Here is a 22,113-nt window from a genome sequence, read left to right as displayed (position 1 = left end):
GGCTCTATCCTTAGTGTCTGCAGTGAGATTAAATATTTGGGCCACATCATCTCGAATGACCTCTCTGATGACAAGGATATATTTAGACAGTGTCGGATGTTGTATGCGCAAGGAAACATGCTGTGTAGAAAATTTAGCATGTGCTCAGTACTGGTGAAGATCTCACTTTTTAAATCCTTTTGTACACCCCTGTACACCGCCCACCTGTGGTGCCGCTACAAGCAGGCCAGTTTCAGACGATTGACAGTGGCCTACAATGACTGTATGAGGCTGCTTCTGAGAGCTCCAAGAAGCTCCAGTGCAAGTCAAATGTTTGTCAGTGTTGGGGTTCCCACCTGCTCTGCTGTCTTACGCAATCTTATGTATAAATTCATGCGTAGGGTATCTGAGTCAGTAAATGACATCATTAATGTCATCACTAACACGATACGTAGTTCTGTCAGGTTCTCCTCCAGACTGTGGAACCATTGGCGAACTTGTCTGTATGTTCGAAACTGAATATGGTGGAACTCTTTTTATTGTATATTTCTTTCTATATTATTATTCTTTTTATCTATTGTGTTGCTGTTCTGTACTGTGATATGGATTCCCCTGAGTCTGCAATAAAGAATCAATCATATATGTATTTGGCCGCCGACCCCCATCTGAAAATATGTTGTTCCAGTTACCTCCCAGAAGCAAAGATTTGAGTTAAAAACTAGTTCTGTAACAATATGTATTCAAAGATTTCAGGCACATTTTCACGATTTTTCAAAAATAGCATCAAGATCATAGCGCAGCACTCGGTGCCGCAACAAAAAGCCAACTATTAGGGGGACTAAATATTAGGGCATTTTGAACGCAATCACAATGTGGGACAGGGTCTCAATTTTTTGGGAAGCCTGAAAAGTCTTGGAAATGAGGGACTGTCCCACGCAAAGGGGGGCGGACATCTGGTCACCCTACTGCCTTAACCCATTTAGACCTAAGAACAATTCTACAAATTCCTTCTAAATTCTGACAGAATTCTGAAAAACCCATGTTTCTATTCAGTATTTTAGCTGTGACGTGAGCGCCCCCTCCAGAGATACTTCTACTTTGGTGTTGCTTTTGTGTCCCCATTATACTGTGACAGTCCGTCGGACTAAATCTGAGACAAAAACAACCACGAAAGTCCCATTTTACCGCTTTCCTCGCAACAACAAAGCTGCTGCTCTCCCAAATCTGGCTGTGACAGGCCGTCTGCCCCACACTGGATACTATCGACATTTTATTTCATTGTGTCAACTAAATCCTCATTAATTGCAAACTAGATTCAACATACTCAAGCCTGCACACATTCTAAATATGCCCCCAAAATATTGTACTGAGCAAATGGACTGTTATAACCTTCAAAAATAATGATAATAATAGTCTTTATTGTCTCCACATCATATATTTTCTTTGTCATGGACACTAATGGACAAAAAACATTAATAATTCTACTTGAGTTGGAAGCATTAAGACCCATTTTAACCCTCAATGGCTTCCTTTCTGAAAAATAACGTCATTGTAAAAAGATTCACACGTTTAGATATTCTATTTACAATGAGATGCGGACAGGAGCTGGTGCCACTTGGACCCGGACGTAGCGTAGCACTACAAAATGACGTCGGACTTAAATACAGAATGTCAGTGGTTCTCAAGCATTTTCATGTCAAGTACTCTTCAAACATATATGTAATTGGTTATTGATCGCCGACCCCCATCTGAAAACATGTTGTTCCAGGGACCCCCCAGAAGCAAAGGGCCTGTGTGTTTGTTGTTGAGCTATAATACCTGGGCCTGTGTGTGTGTTGTTGAGCTATAATACCTGGGCCTGTGTGTGTGTTGTTGAGCTATAATACCTGGGCCTGTGTGTGTGTCGTTGAGCAATAATACCTGGGCCTGTGTGTGTGTCGTTGAGCAATAATACCTGGGCCTGTGTGTGTGTCGTTGAGCAATAATACCTGGGCCTGTGTGTGTGTCGTTGAGCAATAATACCTGGGCCTGTGTGTTTGTTGTTGAGCTATAATACCTGGGCCTGTGTGTGTGTTGTTGAGCTATAATACCTGGGCCTGTGTGTGTGTTGTTGAGCTATAATACCTGGGCCTGTGTGTGTGTCGTTGAGCAATAATACCTGGGCCTGTGTGTGTGTCGTTGAGCAATAATACCTGGGCCTGTGCGGCGGCGTTGGCCTGCTGCTGTGCGGAGGCCTGCGCCGCCTGCTCCTGGTCCTGGTAGTACTGGGAGGCGCGGCGGTCCTCCTCCTCCTGCAGCTTCTTGGCCAGCTCCAGGTCACTGATGCCCTCGGGGAGCTGCTCCCACTGCAGCTCCTGGCTCTGCTGCTCCTGCTGCAGCGACAGGGCCATCAGGTAGTCCTAGAAACAACACACACACACACACACACACACACACACACACACACACACACACACACACACACACACACACACACACACACACACACACACGCAATGTTAACAGTTCTGCTGCAGCGACAGGGCCATCAGGTAGTCTGCATAACCTGCTTTCCACGCTATTTAATCCATGTTTCTGCCCTGCGTAATACGCTAAATCCGCTATTTGTTTCATGTGTTTAATTCGGGGGTTTTTATAATTAAAAAGAGACGGACACGTTATGATGATGTAAGCGGAAATCAACCAACCGCCGGCTTGTAAGGGGGGGCTTCTGGGAAATTGAGTCCAATGCAAAGTGAACGAGGGTGTTGTAGGGACGATCTTAGATCGCTTTGCTCTTTGACTAAGACCCGGATCAAGGAAGTGGCTAAGTGGCAAATACTTAGGCGTTATGCTCCAAAGGTATTTGAACAATCCCGGAAGCCTCGGTATATTGGATATATTAATTTAAAGCCGTCAACGTGTTATATACTTTGTTCATACTTTGTTAGTCCAGTTTTCGGTGAAGAAGAGGTGAGTGCCGAAAAACTACAACATGACGTCACGGCACCGCGGTGGTCACCGATCACACAAACACATCTCTCTGTTTTTTACCGTGGTCACCTCTTCACTGAAAACTGGACTGTATGACTCTTTAGACAGGCAGGGGCTGAAATTCACAAAAAATTACACTTTTGGCAAAACGTAGCGAAATATTGAGAGCTTGTAGATGAGCTATTTTCGGGGCACGACCCTGCTCTCTTTTAGCTACTGGAGATGTGGCGCAGCATAAAATGGCTGCCTTCAAGTTCAGGAGAGAGCGGCAAAAAGGCCATTCTCCGATACGATGCTGCCTTCCGGTATGGCATGGAAAGGAAAACGGGCATTTGCATTTTTTTCCACCATAGTACATACATGTACAGTACATGCTGCTTTCATGGTCTAAAAAGGGAGGGCAGTTGTTTTTACAGACGGGTAAAAAGGGCAGGGGCTCAAGCACAGCTTGATGTCTATGTGTGCACGCAGGCACGCACGCACGCACATTCAGTTGTTTACGTCAATGCGATCAGAGCAGGGGTTCTCAAACTTTTTCGTGCCAAGGACCTCCAAATTCATATCCGGAGCCCCCCCTCCCCCCAGAGGCCCTCCCAATCTGAGAATGTTTAGTGCCAGGGACGCCCAGAGGACAAAACAGACCAAAAAAATAATAATCTGAATTATTCAAAAGATACCAAAAAAAATTCCGCAGCGTGGCACAAAGTGTCACGCTGTGATCTTGTACATACTGTACGCTGTTTATGAATAGCCAATGTGTGTGCGCGCGCGTGCGTGCATATACAAGCACAGCTGCTGTGATCAGTGTAATGGCTGCGTATTATGGTGGATTTGTGGCTGTGTTATCAGCAAACTCTCTCTCATTCACATGTTATTTTCAAACTCACACGGTAATGCACACGGAAACGGATTATCCCCACACTAAACAAAATGGCAGCCAATATAGCTCGTCATTTATTCTGAACTCGAAGAGGACTTAGAACCATCTTATACAGACTGTGACTCCTGACTGGGAGATTAAACTTAATTGGTTTCTGTGATGAAACTGTTTTATTCATAAGGGAGAGTGCTGGGAAAAAAAGCCATGTCCTGAATACCGTCGCATTACTTTACTCTCTGTGTGTGTGTGTGTGTGTGTGTGACGTGTGTGTGTGTGTGTGTGTGTGTGTGTGTGTGTGCCCGTGTGTGGGTGCATGCGTGTGTGCGTGTGCAACCACACAGCAAAATCCCCTAGTACAAATTTCAACTCAGAAGAGCATACTGTACAAAGTTACTCCGGGAGTTACTTTGTGTGGAAGCGAGACTATAGGTGAGAGCGAGCCAGACAGACAAGCTGTGAGAGAGCGAGAGCGGTGAAATGCCCAGGAGAACGTGAGTGAGCCCATGCATTATGGAGCAGCAGCAGTGCAGTGCTGTGCCGTGCTGTGCCCTGAGCCAGACAGCGACATCCGTTCACAAGTAAATTCAAAATTTACTTGAGTGAAAGTACAAAAAGCATTGGTATCAAAATATACTTAAACAGTTTGACTGCGGGATAATGAACATCGCAAACCCCATTTTGACTGCCTAGTTTTTCACGAAACTTTGAAGAACCACCGTTGTGTCGTCTTGTTGAAAAATAATACAAACTGCCAATCAACAACAAAGAGCGTAGGACAGAGCCGCCCATTGTGCACCGCCATTGGACTGCATTGGGCCTCAATTTCCCAGAAGCCTTAGCAAGCCAGTGCGACTGTTCTTTTTCCGGTGACGTCATCCGAACGCGTCACCTATCACACTCTGTCCGATGGAAACCCAGCAAGTCTTAAAATGTATTCAAAACACAAATTAAACAATGAAAACATAACTTGCGACTGTTCTACATCAATTAACACCCTGAGCGGCAAGGACGGAGTTCTCTGTTCAATCAATTTGTAACGCCCAGCGCTCAGGACGGAGATTGATAAAAAGGACGGAGATTATTGATACCGCTCGCATCGCTCCACAGCACAGAGTCTGTTGCGCAACATTCAATGTTATTTTCCAGTGGGACATCATCGAAAATGTTGTGATCGGCAATGATGTGTAGATCGGCTATTTTCAAATGGTCAAAATGTATCTGGGGCTGAAGTGGCTAATGCATTTTTTCTTTTAATATTAATAATCTAAGGCCCTCATTTATCAATTGAGTGTAAAATCTGCCCCAAATTCGAGTGAAGGTTTCGTAGTACACCCACGTCACCACGGCATTTATAAAGTGATCGCAAACAGCTGATCCTTCATTAATTTCGTTCTGACGTTAATAAATGTGACGGCTGAAATCTATCTATCTATGAAATCAAGCCTCGTCCTCGTTTTTGCGACATGAACAACTGCAAAACGACCTGGAAACCGTAGTTACAGGAAAAAAAGTTTCCCACGTGCCTTTCCCCCCTCACCCCCGTCTCTCATACACACACACAGACGCACACACGCAACTTGCAAGCCCAAATAACTGGTGTGTTGTATCTTAAATAAATAAAGAACGAACACCTGCATTAATTAAATAAAGCTGTAGGCCTACCCTGTCTGTTTCCCTCTCACCTCGCTTGCCTTGCTGTCATGTACACGCACGCACGCACGCACCTCAAGGCTACATGACACATCGCATCGCCATGAATGGAATACGTTTGTAGGCTGGCCTATATTAATTGTACCCTTTCGTGCGCAGTGCACGGCGAAGGCGATCAGTGAGACTGCGTACTGCTGTGATAAGTCCTGTGGGTGAGTGATGCCTGCATGAGAGATAGACTACCATGTCGTCAAGGCAGTCATAATCAACGTTTATGGAGTGATTTGATCATTGATGAACGAATCATAAACATATGGATGAAGGCTTGCATGTGTGCTGGTATGTGCTCCCAAGTCATCTCACAAGTGCGCTCGCATAAAAGGCCAGTAAAGCACTGTTTGATTAAGCACAAACTAATACATTGTAAACATGTTATATTGTTTTTAATTGCGCAATTTTAATTACTTGTAAAAGTTGGAAATCTCTCTTTTTCTGTATATACATACAGTTTTATATTAACATTTTAGGAGTGAAAACATATGTTTAGATGCCTGTGACAGCGTGGCAGCAGTTCAGACAATGCTGCTCCGCTTGTTTACGACAGAAAGACAGCGAGGACAAAGCATGCAACAGCTCCAGACCAGACGTGATTTTTGTCCATTCACAAGTTCAATTTCAAGCTTTGGCGGAAATGGTAAATGCTGAAAATTGCATATTTTTGAATTGAATATATATTGAATATTTTGGCGTACGCATGGTTGATAAATGAGGGCCTAAATCTACAAAGTTTACTTACATTTTCAAATAAATGTAGTGGAGTAAAAGTACTAATATTTGCCTCTGAGATGTAGTAAAAAGAATACTGGACATTGGAAATACTCAAGTAAAGTACAAAAACCTCAAAATTGTATTCACAGTAAGTACAGTAGTTACAGTAAGTAAATGTACTTCCACTAATTGTACTTGGAAATGTTTACAAGCTCCTTGTACCAGCATGCAAACAAGCATGAACTTGTACTCATCTATTATTGAGAATACTTCCTGCACTACCTTTGACAGCTGAGGCGTGTACCACAGGACCTGTATTATAATAACACCCCTAGTACTCATATATCCTGTTTCTTCTATCCATGTTAAACTTTGTTTGCGATCTAATTAACTGATTGAATATAGAGCGCCGAAGTCCTGACATCCCTCGCTCACCCCCTGGTTCCAAGCTTTTCTCTATGGAGAATAACATGCAGTCATCTTAAAATCGTCTCATATAAGCATTGTGGTCCAAAAATAAACAAACTGTCTCAGCGATATTGTCGCGAAGATGTCTCTGTATTGTTTACGACAGTTAGTCACTCATAATTATTTGATACAGTCTGCAAAAAAATAACTAATTCTGCGTTTTCTGGCAGTCAATTTATTTTTTTCATATCCATATGAGTGAAACTGGATGATTTGTTTATTTTTCAAACACAGTTCTTATATGAGGTGATCTAAAATCTGATTACAATGCAAAAAACATATATATATACTTAGCGCCCTCTACCGATATTGACGTCAGACTTCGGTGCTCTATACCGTAGTGTACAACACAACTCAAATGTTCTGTATACTGTAAGTGTAATGTCAGCAGATATCTAACCGTACAAACATATGTACGGTTGTTGTTAAAGGGTTGCTAATCAGACTAGTCTACACAATGGCCTACACACGCAAGTCTTGGGCCAGGTATCAATCAGCTGGCTACAACAGAAGCCCAGAAACAGTGTCATTTCCTCCCAGTGGCTACATCGTCATTTAAGACAATTGGGTTCTTAAGATTTCAGTAAATGTGACAGTAACACCTTTTAAATGGCTTGTACCCTGATTAACATTTGTGTCATTGTTATTGTACAGAGCTTTTCTCAAAGCCCTCGCTCTCCTCTTGACCAGAGCATCCTGTGTGCTCCAGTTAGCCTCTGCCTTCTGATCCTTTCATTAAAGACAACGATTTACTGTGAGGGCTGGTGGCAAGGCTGGCAATGGTGAAACGTATGGGTAACACTAAAACATTTCAGATGACGAAAACTAAATATGCATTTCTTTCAAAAGACTACGACTAAAACTAAATCACTTTTATTTTTTTGCTGTCCAAATCAACACTTAATAATTCCCACCTGGTCGATCTGGTCCTGCTGGCCTCGGTACACCGTCTCGGGGTCGGACGGAGGCCGCAGGCGGAACTCAGAGTCGCAGAAGTTTCCATCTCCGTCAACGTTGTGGAGGCTCTCCCACACCACCTTCTCCTCCGTCAGGAAGCCCTGGTCGGTCACCAGGAGGTACAGCTGGCCCTGTGAGGGGCGCGCACGCACACACGCACGCACAAGACACACAAGACTAATAATTAATAGGATACAAGGAAACCTCAGATTTAAGATCAGTTTGAAGTTGCCGTGGCTATTCACCTGTGTGAAGTGAGGGGCGCTCTTATCATTATACATCATCATACATCATCTCATGAACAACTACATTTATGTGATTGGTTAGCTAATTTGCTCGTCTACATAATTATGACGTACATTTTCCCTTCATTGTCAACGGCATTTAATGTTTGTGTTGCCACAAATGTATGTCATATTTGAAGGACATACAGAATGACCTAATTTCTCCTTCCATTGTCAATGGCAAATATGAGACGTGTGGGGACAAAATATGTATATAGGAGGGGCTAGCAAAAAAAAGCAGATATACAAGCTCACAAAAGAATAATCACACCCGCGGGAAGTGAGGGGCGCTTTGTGTTGCCACAAATGTACGTCATATTTGGCGGACATTTTACCTAATTTCTCTTTTCATTGTCAATGGCAAATATGAGACGTGTGGGCTGTATCACACCCGTGTGAAGTGAGGGGCGCTCTTATCATCGTACATCATCATAACGTAAAACAGACTATGACGTGAAATTCTCCATTCATTGTCAATGTGAATTTCATGTTTGTGTTGGGGGGGGGGGGGGGGGGGGTGGCTGTGGGCAAATGTGGGGGTGGCTGTGGGCAAATGTACATCAGTTTGAGGGTCCTTGGCACATAAACAGTGGAGAATTATACTGTACCACAAGACTTGGATACTTTATCTAAGGGTTGCTGTGCTAGCAGACACAGCTTGCTTACTTTGGCAAGCAGACTCTACTGTTCAGAATTGAAGCACACACACACACACACACACACACACACACACACACACACACACACACACACACACACACACACACACACACACACACACACACACACACACACACACACACACACACACACACACACACACACACACACACACACACACACACACACTCTCTACAGGTCCAGCGTCCGGTTGCTGCAGATAACAGGAAAGGTGTGTCCTTGCTACACTGATAAGGGAACCTCATGGCAGGATCAATGCACGCAGCAGAAGGAATACAGCCTTTTTGACCTGGAACATCTATCACTTTTAAAGAAGTGGTGTTTTTTAAAGCAAAATAAACTGGAGAATAATGACAGTGGGGGAGTCAAAATAAGAGGCAAAAGGAAAGCGCTGAATTCACAGCGACAACGCTAGTACAGTTCCGCTAACTGGGGCATGTGCACAACACGTCCCAAAACATCCACATCACCTCTGTGTGTGTAATGTCTAAGTTCACACACAGTTCAGACCACTGCAAGCGTATGATTGGTCTGTCCCACCTAATTGTCTTGAATGGTGTGAATTCGGCCCAAAAGAGGGGTGGGGGTGGGACCTAATTTCTCCTTTCATTGTCAATGGCAAATATTGAGACGTGTGGGCTGTGGGGACAAGATTTACGTCATATTTGGCGGACATTTGACCTAATTTCTCCATTCATTGACAATGGCAAATATTGAGACGTGTGGGGACAAAAGCTGTATCAAAAACACACCTAATGTTACGTGACCAGGAATGACCGTGGAACAGGCAGTAGACTGCAAGACCTGTGGCATCCAATAGGGGGTGTATGTCTATTTTATAGGCACATACTGTAGAATAGAATAGTCCCCACACTAGTTTTTGTGTCATTCATGTATAATTATATATATATATATATACTAGAGCGGAATGATGTCAGAACAGGCCAGCTCTATTATATAGAGCCTGGGCAGGTGCCAGGAAAACAAAGCATTACAGCCTCATCAAAGTTGGTGTTGACTTTATATATTGTCAATGACTTTCATGAGAGGGGGAGAGGTGGTGGAGTTAGCTGTTTAAGGTTAGGCTGAGAGGGGGACAGAACATCTTGATGACGACAACAAAAATATTTTAGCGTGTTCTGTGTCGCGTGGTTGCTTTTCTTTTTTCTTTTTTTTATAATTATTTTTATCCCACGATTTTGTAACCCATTTTTCACCTGTGTCAATTATCTAATGTGATCCTGGGCTCTACACACCCTCCGCCAACCTAGTCCCCATATATGGGGGACATGGGGAGAGCAACGGACTCATGCTTCCTTCATGCCTGAGTGTCCAAGTTGATCCTTTACACCTGACCTGAGTTTCCCTGGTTGGAACACGTTATTCCAACCAGTTCCTTTCACCTCCATCAGGCGCCCCGGCTGGCCAGGGGGAGGCAGTTTAGAGACCAGGATTACTGCATGTTTTTTGTGAGGGTACCTACCCTAGGGGACACGGGGAGAACATGCAAACTCCACACAGAAAGGCCCTTTCGCCAACCCCGCCTCGGGTGTGGGCACTGATGACGTGGAGGAGGAAACACGCCGCCAGTACCCACAGCGCCCCGGAGCGGGAATCGAACCCAGGACCTTCTAGCTGTGAGGCGACAGCACTACCAACTGTGCCACCGTGCCCTCTCCGTGTGGTTGCTTTTCTACGTACCTTGTATTTGATCATGGTGGTGAAGTGGTTGCTTTGTTCCGTACCTTGTATTTGATCATGGTGCTGAAGTGGTTGTTCCTGAAGAAAACGCAGAGCTCCCCCTCCTGGACGGTGGAGGTAAGCTCACACAGGCCATGGTAGGTGAGCTGAGTGGCTGTGCTGTTCAGAAACTGCTCCGCTACCATGCCTGCGTTGGGCCAGAGAGAGAGGGGGGAGAGAGAGGGAGAGCAGGGTTGACTACAAATGCCTTCAGTTTTCTGAAAAACCCATGTTTCTATGTCAGTGATGCTCAAACATTTTCATGTCAAGGACCCCCAGAATTATCTGTATTTGGCCGCCGACCCCCATCTGAAATAAGTTTACAAGCTCGTAGCGTGGCACTCGGTGCCACGCTACGAGCTTGTAGATCTGCTATTTTTCAATAGCTAAAGTATAACATAATGCTTAAAACACCAAGGGGTTCCCGCCGAAAATGGGTTAACTCTGTTAGTTAGGTCTTACTTTGGGGCATTGGACCCATTTTGGACCCATTGGACCCATTTTTAGGCGTCCTGAAAAATCGAGTCATTGTATGCCCTTTGAATTCTCTCCAGCAGGGTTGATTTTCACCACACATTTAGATTTTAGTTTTAGTCATAGTCTTTTAAATAGTTTTCATTTAGTTTTTTGTCACATTTTCGTCACCTGGAATGTCGTAGTGTTAGTCTCGTTAGTCTACTAAATGTACAGTTGATTTAGTCGACTAAAATGTATTTTGGCAAGCCTTGATGCCGTCGTAATGGCTGATTTTACACTTGCTGAAAATAGCCGGTCTACGAGCTCGCGACACGGTGTGACATAGAAACAGGTTTTTCAGAAAACTGTCATCATTTAGAAGACATTTGTAGAATCGTCCTCAGGTCTACCGTCTAAATGGGTTAACCCATTTTGGGCGGGAACCCCTTGAAAAATCGAAGAACCACTGACAGAAACATAGCTTTTTCAGAAAACTGTGAGGATGTAGAAGACATTTGTAGAATCGTCCTCAGGTCTAAATGGGTTAAATGGTACTTGGCTGCTGGTCCAGTAAACAGAAGCTACACAATAAAGGCCGTTGTGCTGCTGTGCCCATTTGATGCAAGCAATGAAGAGTTTGATACTCATATTGTAAAACTGGAGTCTACACTTGAGAGAAAGTGACGGTTTTGAAAAATGAACCCACCCCACCCATGCAACCACCCAGCCAGCCACACACAGCTCCGTAAGGGAGTGCCACTCAAAAACACAAAAAGAGTGTAATAACTAGATAAAGTGCCAATCGGCACAGGTCTCCACCAGGATTCTTCCTCAGCCTAGTGGGAATATGCGTGCACAGTTTCATCGCAATCGGACGCTGCGTTGAGGAGTTGTGGCCATTTGCTACTCCTGAAAACTGTAGGAGCCAATCGTGGCCAATCAGGATGGAATATGAGAAATCAAACAAACCTGTCTTGATCACATGACTATGGAGATCATGTGTACCGATTTGCGTGAAATTTGGATAAAATCTGAAGGAGTAATAATAGAAAATGTGTGAAAAATGTGAAAAATGTGAAAAATTCCAGACAAAGGTTTTTCCTTGGCCTCTAGGGAGTTGGCATACAAAGTTATCCACAGATCCGTGCAGTCAGAGGTAAAAACACTTTTCGGCCAGTTATAGCGCCACCTTGAGGCTGAGTTGAAATTGTTCATGTGGCATTTCGTCCTCGGCCTAGTGGGAATGTGGGTGCACAATTTCACGGAAATCACGCGATGTGTTCATGATTTGCAGCATTTTGTTTGAAACTGAGCAGTCCTGTGAACTTTGGAAGCCAATCTTAACCAATCAGGATGGAGTGTGAGAAATCTGAAAGACCGGTTTCGTTGAATGGCTGTAGAGAGACTGTGTACCAATTTGCGTGATGTTTGGACAAAATCTGTAGGTGGCGCTATAACAGGCCGTTCTGGAAAGTTTGGGGCAGAGGTTCATGGTTGGCATCCAGGGAGTGTGTGTGCAAAATTTGGCATCGACCGGGTTAACGGTGGCCGAGATTAGCTGCTCACGGACGGACGGACACACGGACGGAAACACGGACGGACGGAGTGCAAAACATACTCTCCCCCATGCCTTCGGCTGGTGGAGACAATAAATACAGAGATAAGACGTTTCTGCCTGACATATTATGTTTTAATTTAATTTAATTTATTTATTATCTTTTTCCTTTAAATGAAGAAGCAGCATTATAGTATAGTGGGGAGAGAACATTTATAGCCCCAGATGTAGGAGCCATGATGATGTGGGGAAAAAGGAAAGGAAAAAGGAGGGAAGGAGTGAGAGAGAAAGTCAAGGAAGTGGGGAAGAGAAAACAATGGCGCCCTCACTCCCTCCCAACCACCCACCTTCCCCTGCCAACTCGCTGCTCTCCGACTGTTTACACGAGATTATCTTCTCCACCAGCTGGTTGTAGCTGCAGCTGCCTACCGCCTTGACAATGTCCTGCATCTGGGGAGAGAGAGAGCGAGAGACAGAGAGAGAGAGAGAGAGAGAGAGAGAGAGAGAGAGAGACATGAGCATCAAGCCTTTGTTCCTGCTGTGTGTCTACAACCAACCAACCAACCAACCAAGAACCAACCAACGGAGGCATTAAAGGAGAATTCCATACTAGAAGGCTTTCTTACATTTAAATTGTAGTTACGTCCCCACCAAAGAGGTCCAGGTGTTATTTTGTGCAAAAACTCATTATTGGCTATTTCCCCTACCATAACCTCAATGAGTTGCATTGAATTGCATTGAATGGAATCGGGCTATGGGGTGTTAATTCGCTATTCGCAATGAGTCGGTTGGTGTGAGCTTGCCACCATTGGTGTCTGAATGTGGGAAGTGAGGACGCTGGCGTCGACTGTTTGCCGCTTCACCTCCAAATGTATGAATGAATGAACCATTGTCAAGCGCTTTGAGCACTTGGAAAAGCGCTATAAAAATGCAATTCATTATTATTATTATTATTATGGTAGGGGGAAATAGCCAATAATGCACTTTTGCACAAAATAACGAGCAAGCACACACACACACACACACACACACACACACACACACACACACACACACACACACACACACACACACACACACACACACACACACACACACACACACACACACACACACACACACACACACACACACACACACACACACACACACACACACACACACACACACACACACACGTGAGCACACAAGAGTAAGAGAGAGAGATGCCTAGTCCCTGACACACATTACCCTACTTTTACGTCCTAACTATTACTCGAAGTAAAAATTTAACACTATAGCTTTCATTGTGTAGTTTATGAATTGAACACATTAATAAAGTTCCCTGCTGCGTTTCCAAATTAAATATGCAAGAATGATGCAACTCCTCCGCCCATTCGCATCAAGTGTACCGAATTAGAGGTGAGAATGCGACCTTATATAGTCAACTAAAATCTTATGATATTTAGCCATCTAAAACTAGAGTAACACTGAAACATTTCAGATGACTAAAATGTGACTAAAAGTAAATAAAGTTTCATTCCAAAGACTATGACTAAAACTAAAATCAAACCTGGGAGAGAGAGAGAGAGAGAGAGAGAGAGAGAGAGAGAGAGAGAGAGCCCAGAAAAGGCTAAAAGCCTCCAAATTGTCCACTAATTTGTGGTAGGCAAACTCCACCCTAAGACGTGCTGCCACCAGTCCTTCTAAACTCCACCCTAAGACGTGCTGCCACCAGTCCTTCTAAACTCCACCCTAAGACGTGCTGCCACCAGCCCTTCGAGCACCTGTACTGGGTCTGTGTTCCCCGTTCCCTCTGTTTTGTTCTTCCGAGTCAGCCATATTGAAATTTTTGCTGTGCCAGAAACAGATAGATAGATAGATAGATAGATAGATAGATAGATAGATAGATAGATAGATAGATAGATAGATAGATAGATAGATAGATAGATAGATAGATAGATAGATAGATAGATAGATAGATAGATAGATAGATAGAGAGAGAGAGAGAGAGAGAGAGAGAATGGTATTACCTGGGGGTCGACCAGCCAGCCATGGTACAGGGGGATGTCCAACAGGTCAAACACCAGGCATTCCGGGGTGTACTCGAACACTCGCACGCCCGTGAACTTCACGTTGACGTCCAGCCCCGTCTGTAGCTTGTGCAGCACCGCCATGGCGTCGCTCATGTTCTGAAAGGAGACAGGGGGACGAGACGAGTCAGGACAGACATAAAGTAGGACTTTTGGTCAGAGAAATGTAGCTGAGTTTCCCCCCACAGCATAAATTAATGAGGGCCACCTAGGTGGATGAAAGTGGTGGCACTTGGGTGCCGTGTGACGAGAGGCAATTCCAGACAGCAATTCCAGAAAATAGCGAGGCAATCCGCGATATAAACCACCTTCCTACACGTCGTGAGTGGTCTTGATCTGATGGATATACTAAGTTCTTAATTTCTGACTTCTCACCTGCCTCTCGTTTTTAAGCACCCGGAAGACTGCCGGAAGTACAATTATAACTCAATGGCTCGAGCGAGTGGAAGTTTAGCCTAGCCTAGCCCCGGACCTCAAATTTGACGGTCATGAACATCCGTCCACAATCCACATCCATGAAAGTGCTGCAGTTCCACATTTCGCCAGTAGGTAAGTGGCAGCTTCAACGTTGGATAGCCTTACTGGGGGCTTGTAATTAACCAGACAATTTCACAAAATCATTGCAAAACACCAGTATCACAGGAAAATCAGAACTTAATGTTAGGGCATTTTTTCCATTTTTCAAATGGCATTAATTTCACTGGCCCAAGTAGGCAAGTGGAACGGGTGTTCTCCTGGCCCAGAGGTGTGTGAATAGTACTTCCGGGCCAGTGAGCCATTTCTAATGTCTTTATTCCAGTCTGGTCAACAAGACATGGTTACATGTGTACACACACACACACACACACACACACACATGCGTGTGTGCGTCACACGCACGCACCTGGCTGATTACCCGACGGAACAGAAAACAGACATTCTACACGAGTGGTTTGTGATTGCAGTATGATGATCACCAGCTGGAGTAAAATGATCACCAGCTGGAGTCAAAGCATGCCTCGTTTCAGTGCCAGTGCACGCTCATGCCCCTGCAACTGCGGCCCACAGCTCGATGATTCTGGTCGGGAACCCATTATGTTATACTTTAGCTATTTAAAAATAGCAGATCTACAAGCTCATAGTGCGACACAGAGTGCCGTGCTACGAGCTTGTAGGTCTGCTATTTTTACGATTGATTTTGTACTAATTGACTAGTTTAACTATTACTATACTATATACTATACTATACTATAACCTATTACGTTTTAGGTTCAGGATTTAGGCTCAGGGGTAGAGTGACCAGATGGAAACCGAAAGGTTCCCAGTTTGAACCCTGTGGGCTCCCCCAGAGTTAGTGTCGAAGTGTCCTTGAGCAAGACACTGAACCGCTAATCGCTCCCGATGTGTAGGTTGGTGCCTTGCATGGTTTCCCCCGGCATCAGTGTGTGAATGTGTGTGTGAATGGGGGAATGTAATGCACAATCTATGTAAAGTGCCTTGGATAAAGTCGCTATATAAATGCACCATTTACCATTTAACAGCTGTAGTGTGTGCTGAAACCATCCTATTCTAATGTTTTGTTGTAACTTCCTATCTCTCTATCTATCTAGTAAACTAACACCTTACTTCATCACACAAAAGTATCCAAAATAGCAGATCTGCAAGATCGAATGCGGCACAAAGTGACACGTTTTGAGCTTGTCGATCTGCTATCATTGAATTTGAATCCTGAAAAGTAACAGTTTTGGACATGAGGTTTTTTCACCTAGAAAGAGATGGTTTCTAAGATCAGGTCCAACTATCGTGAAGCTCAATACGTTTCTCAAGGTCCAAACTGCTATTTCCCATCTTCACAAAATGCATTTTTTAGAAGTGATAACTTTTCCCCAAGGGTTTTCTTTTTAGAGACCTGACAGAAGGTCTCTAAAAGGCTATCATCATGAATACCTTTCTTCAAGCTTTGGATATTCTGCACATTCTGAGAGGCTATCATCATGAATACCTTTCTTCAAGCTTTGGATATTCTGCACATTTTCAGAGCGAAAACACGTTCTTGGATTTTGACAGTCACACAAACACACATCGACAAAAAACGAAGCTGCACTGGCAACGTTTCTGTGTAAAAGCAGCCAACTTGTGAAAGTTGCACTGATTGCGGTTGTAAAAATATATATACTGTAGTATGTTCAGTGAATCTCTTAGATACTGTACATCAACAATATTGGTTTAGTAGTAGTTTTTAGTGATGCACCGAATATTCGTCCGCAGAAATTATTCGGCAGAAAATGTCTAAAAATGCATTTACGGAAAAATATCACCGACTAGTTTGTGCAATTATTGCATTCAAAAGTGCTGAATAAATGTTTTATGGACCCATAATAATGATTATTATTTAAGTTAAGTTTTGCCATAATCATGTCTTTTGCCATAATCAGGTAGCTTTAAGGTGCGACCATGAGAGCAATGTTAAGGAAAAAAGATATATAATATTAAATCATATATCGGTTTTCGGCCAACTGTTTCCTATATTCTGTATTCGGCCAACTGTTTCCTATATTCGGTATTCGGTTTTCGGCCAACCGTTTCCTATATTCGGTATTCGGTTTTCGGCCAACTGTTTCCTATATTCGGTATTCGGTTTTCGGCCAACTGTTTCCTATATTCGGTATTCGGCCAACTGTTTCCTATATTCGGTTTTCGGCCAACTGTTTCCTATATTCGGTATACGTTTCGGCCAAGAATTTCCCTTAGTTTCGGTGCATCCCTAGTAGTTTTTCTAAGTATTTTGGTTGAACTTCCTATCTCTCTATCTATCTAGTAAACTAACACCTTACTTCATCACACAAAAGTATCCAAAATAGCAGATCTGCAAGATCGAATGCGGCACAAAGTGACACGTTTTGAGCTTGTCGATCTGCTATCATTGAATTTGAATCCTGAAAAGTAACAGTTTTGGACATGAGGTTTTTTCACCTAGAAAGAGATGGTTTCTAAGATCAGGTCCAACTATCGTGAAGCTCAATACGTTTCTCAAGGTCCAAACTGCTATTTCCCATCTTCACAAAATGCATTTTTTAGAAGTGATAACTTTTCCCCAAGGGTTTTCTTTTTAGAGACCTGACAGAAGGTCTCTAAAAGGCTATCATCATGAATACCTTTCTTCAAGCTTTGGATATTCTGCACATTCTGAGAGGCTATCATCATGAATACCTTTCTTCAAGCTTTGGATATTCTGCACATTTTCAGAGCGAAAACACGTTCTTGGATTTTGACAGTCACACAAACACACATCGACAAAAAACGAAGCTGCACTGGCAACGTTTCTGTGTAAAAGCAGCCAACTTGTGAAAGTTGCACTGATTGCGGTTGTAAAAATATATATACTGTAGTATGTTCAGTGAATCTCTTAGATACTGTACATCAACAATATTGGTTTAGTAGTAGTTTTTAGTGATGCACCGAATATTCGTCCGCAGAAATTATTCGGCAGAAAATGTCTAAAAATGCATTTACGGAAAAATATCACCGACTAGTTTGTGCAATTATTGCATTCAAAAGTGCTGAATAAATGTTTTATGGACCCATAATAATGATTATTATTTAAGTTAAGTTTTGCCATAATCATGTCTTTTGCCATAATCAGGTAGCTTTAAGGTGCGACCATGAGAGCAATGTTAAGGAAAAAAGATATATAATATTAAATCATATATCGGTTTTCGGCCAACTGTTTCCTATATTCTGTATTCGGCCAACTGTTTCCTATATTCGGTATTCGGTTTTCGGCCAACCGTTTCCTATATTCGGTATTCGGTTTTCGGCCAACTGTTTCCTATATTCGGTATTCGGTTTTCGGCCAACTGTTTCCTATATTCGGTATTCGGCCAACTGTTTCCTATATTCGGTTTTCGGCCAACTGTTTCCTATATTCGGTATACGTTTCGGCCAAGAATTTCCCTTAGTTTCGGTGCATCCCTAGTAGTTTTTCTAAGTATTTTGGTTGAAGATCATAAGGATAGCTATATGTCCGTTTAGAGACAAGGCTAATCTTTATTTATCGAATCCCTTGACTCCTTCAAAACCGCTCTCAAATGGCACCTACGGACGGCTGCAATTTGAAACTGGCCCCCGTAAAAACCCACCCCTTTTACCCATCACTGTATATGTTTTTTTCCCCTTTTTACATCCTCTATGATGATTTCCTGTATTTGGCTATATAGAAGTGTATATTTGTACGTCTCTAATTGTTATGATGAATTGAACATGGTGGACCCTATTGTAAACAAGTGTAATGCTTTATGGTGTCGTCCACAGTTAACAGTTTTGTATTGAGTAGTGCTTGAAATGTACTGTAATAGAGCACCAAAGTCTGACGTCACTTTCAGTACACAGGTTCATGTATTTTTTTTAGTTGCATTGAAATCCCCGATTTCAGGTCGCTTCATATAAGAACTGTGTTTGAAAAATAAAACGATCATCCCGGCCTTTCTGTCAGTGGGGTGGCTGTGCGTCGTTAATGATGTCCATTAATATTTGATACAGCCAGTTTCTGGAGAAAATTGAATTAATTTGGCCATAAAAGCCTTGAAACTACATATGAAAGCAATGTCGCTGCTAATATACGTCACGCCCAGCTGTCAACACATTGCGTCCCTGAGATTCCTCGTTGACGTAAGCTCAGCTGGCGGTGACTCGACTCGTACAAACCACAAAACATTAAATATCAATTAAAAAAATTAAAATAATGTAATTAAGTTTATGTTGTGCGACGGGCAGCTGCAGCCCCCCTGCCTACCCGGAAATGTAGTCTCTGGGTTGTTTGACTCGTTTCTAGAGCTTATTTTGTTACTCTTATATTTGTACATTTCCACCTTCAGTCGTTGCTTCATATCCATATGAGTGAAAAGGCCGGGATGATCGGTTTATAACACAGTTCTTATATAAGAGATCTAAAATCCCCCTATGGGGAATTCAATGCAAATAAAAAGTACACAAACCTGTGGACTGGCGCCCTCTACTGACAGTGACGTCAGGACTTCGGTGCTCTATTCTCCAATCTGTTAATAAATACTTCAATCAATCAATCAATCAATGTCACATCACACGTTTACAGTCGAGTTCTCTTCTCAAATGGGTCGGCCAGGCCCAACATGTCTGCTAATTTATAGTCGACCGGGCCGAGTTACTACTGCCAAAAATACATTTAATTTAATTTGCTCCTAGTGGCGTAACGGTAAGGCCCGGTGATGTGTTGGATCTAGTCCGTCGCCATCCGAACTTCGTAGCCTGTGTTATTAGAAAAACTGGGCGACAATGGCCAGGAACCAAATCTCTTACAGGTCTGCAACTCTGATACAGTGCAATTTGAATCTGTTTCCCAGTTATTCAACAAAACACAAAAGTAACCAGTCTATCTAGAAGCAACGCTATTTCCCACCACAGTTCAGTCCAATTACAACAAAATGAAGTCCACTTCAGGACTCTTTGAATTTTATTGCATTTACTTTGCCAATTGGTGACCCAATAACAAACGGCATTGTGTAGTCGAAATGGTCTCAGAGATGCTGCCTGTTTTGAGGTAAAAAAAAAGCAGAATAAAACGACCATCTTGCCGTTCCTCTCCTCTGAATAAATATGCAAAATGAATCCAATGAATATCCATGCAATCACTATTTTAATCTCCCTCTCCTGCAGTGACAGATGATGTGTTGAAGCTACATTTATAAATAGAAGCAAGGCCTGTCTCTTTTTATTGGAGTCGTGCCAGCTCACTCAAATAAAATAAAAAACCTGGTTGGTTATTATTATGATGATGATGATGGCTCAAAACCGAAATAAGAAAGGAATTGGAGATATAAACTGTATATTTAAAGATTTGCAGCCATACCCATCTGTAAAACAACTGCCCTCTCTAGACCACGAATGCAGCATTTACTATGGTGGAAGAAATACAAATGCCACTCCTTTCCATGCCAAATTCATGTTGTTGCACTGCATCTCCAATAGATACAGAGTGCTGGTTTGCGCCCCGACAATAGCTGATCTACAAGCTCAAGATCTGCTATTCGCTATTTTTGTTCAAAAGTGCTCTCTTACGAGCCTCTCTAACACTCTCTGCACGTCCCTGCTACCACAGATCCTTGCTACATCGAAGAACTCTGGCTATCAAAGAAGAAAGCTTCCATCATTTTTGTAGACTTTTGCAAATAATGCTTGGCGAATAACGACTTACGTTACATATTTTAGTTTTGGAAAAAGGGGTTTCCTAACAAAATCAATGGCCAAAAACAATGTATAGCCAACTATGTTTCCAGGACCCTTGATCAATTCCAAAACTGGAATTTTTATTTTTTTTCCTAAATTTGAAAATATTTCCAGGAATTTCATGACTGTGGGAACCCTGTGGACAGACAGAATCCTAAATCTGGCCTAGCGGTCCGGGCACCTAGGCTGCTAATTCAGCCCGACAGCGTGTCGCAGGTTCGAGTCCTGATCCCCACGACCATTGCTGTGTGTCACTCAGCCCCCCATCTCTCTCCCCGTTTCCTGTCAACCTACTTTCAATCTATCAATAAAGGGCAGAAAAGAAGATACCTAAATCTGCCACAGGCCCAGATAGCAGTCATCATCATCATCATTCTTCGACCACAGTCGAGATAATGGATTTCACAATGCCACGCCAGACTTCCCTGTCCTTCATTGCCATCCCCAGTTTCTGCTTACTGATGCATGTGTCCCTAGCGATGACATCAGGGAACGACAGTTTTCTACCTCTGGTCTGCTTTGAGGCAGGATTCCAGAGAAGAAGGGAAGATATAACCTCATTGTCAGCTCTGTAGCAGTGGCCGGCAAACTGTTGTTCTGGATCGGACTAGTGAAGAAACACGGGGAAGGTTGCCGTATATTAGAGATATATTAGAGGTAGCAGTAGTAGTCACTTCAAAATTCCACACAATAACCATAGCGTCCGATATTATGGAGCCAAAGTTTGGTGAGTGCGACGTTGTTGTGAGCGTAAAAAGTAGCAGATCCGCAAGCTCGCAACGTTGGCCTTCAGTTTCAGTTTATTTTTATCTATAGCGCAACATCACCCCAAGGGGTCTCTGTGCACTTCACAACAATACACAGGAAAAAAACACAATGGCACAATAACACAATAGAAAGGAAATACAGTAAAGCATAATAAAATGTGCCAATACGCATGGGTGAAACAAGTACCATGCGACAGGACACAGCTGTAAATCATCAACAGATAGGTGTAAACCATCCATCTTCAACCGCTTATCCGTAGTGACTTCCTCCTGGGGGGATCCCGAGACGTTTCAAGTCCAGTGAGTCGATGTAATCCCTCCATCTGCACCTTGGTCTGCCCCGGGGTCTCCTCCCAGTGGGACGTGCATCAAGGACCTCCCTAGGGAGACGCCCGAGAGGCATCCTAACCAGATGCTCAAACCACTTAAGCTGTCTCCTTTCCAGGTGAAGGAGCAGCGGCTCTACTCCGAGTCTCTCCCGCGTGACTGAACTTCTCACCCTATCTCTAAGGGAGATACCAGCCACCCGTCGAAGAAAACTCATTTCGGCCGCTTGTATTTGCGACCTTATTCTTTCGGTCATGACCCACACTTCATGACCATAGGTGAGAGTAGGAAGGAAGATTGCTCTGTAGACAGAGAG

At 43.3% G+C, this 22,113-nt stretch overlaps 1 protein-coding gene across 1 annotated transcript in view; it reads right to left on the bottom strand.

Moving 5' to 3' along the window:
- Positions 1–22,113, bottom strand: part of mindy2 (MINDY lysine 48 deubiquitinase 2) — a 40,800-nt gene that overhangs the window by 4,913 nt on the left and 13,774 nt on the right. Inside the window, exons 4-8 of the mRNA XM_083760067.1 lie at positions 14,404–14,562; positions 12,739–12,841; positions 10,386–10,528; positions 7,633–7,806; positions 2,172–2,378 (exon numbers count right to left, since the gene is read on the bottom strand). Of these exons, the coding sequence (XP_083616193.1) occupies positions 2,172–2,378; positions 7,633–7,806; positions 10,386–10,528; positions 12,739–12,841; positions 14,404–14,562 (786 nt within the window). The remainder of the gene's footprint in view (positions 1–2,171; positions 2,379–7,632; positions 7,807–10,385; positions 10,529–12,738; positions 12,842–14,403; positions 14,563–22,113) is intronic.

Source organism: Protomyctophum parallelum (genome assembly GCF_964188405.1).
Source record: "Protomyctophum parallelum genome assembly, chromosome: 2".
In the NCBI taxonomy this organism is placed as follows: Eukaryota; Metazoa; Chordata; class Actinopteri; order Myctophiformes; family Myctophidae; genus Protomyctophum; species Protomyctophum parallelum.
The sequence above is the reverse complement of the archived record's forward strand: the minus strand, read 5'-3'. Positions and strand labels throughout refer to the sequence as shown.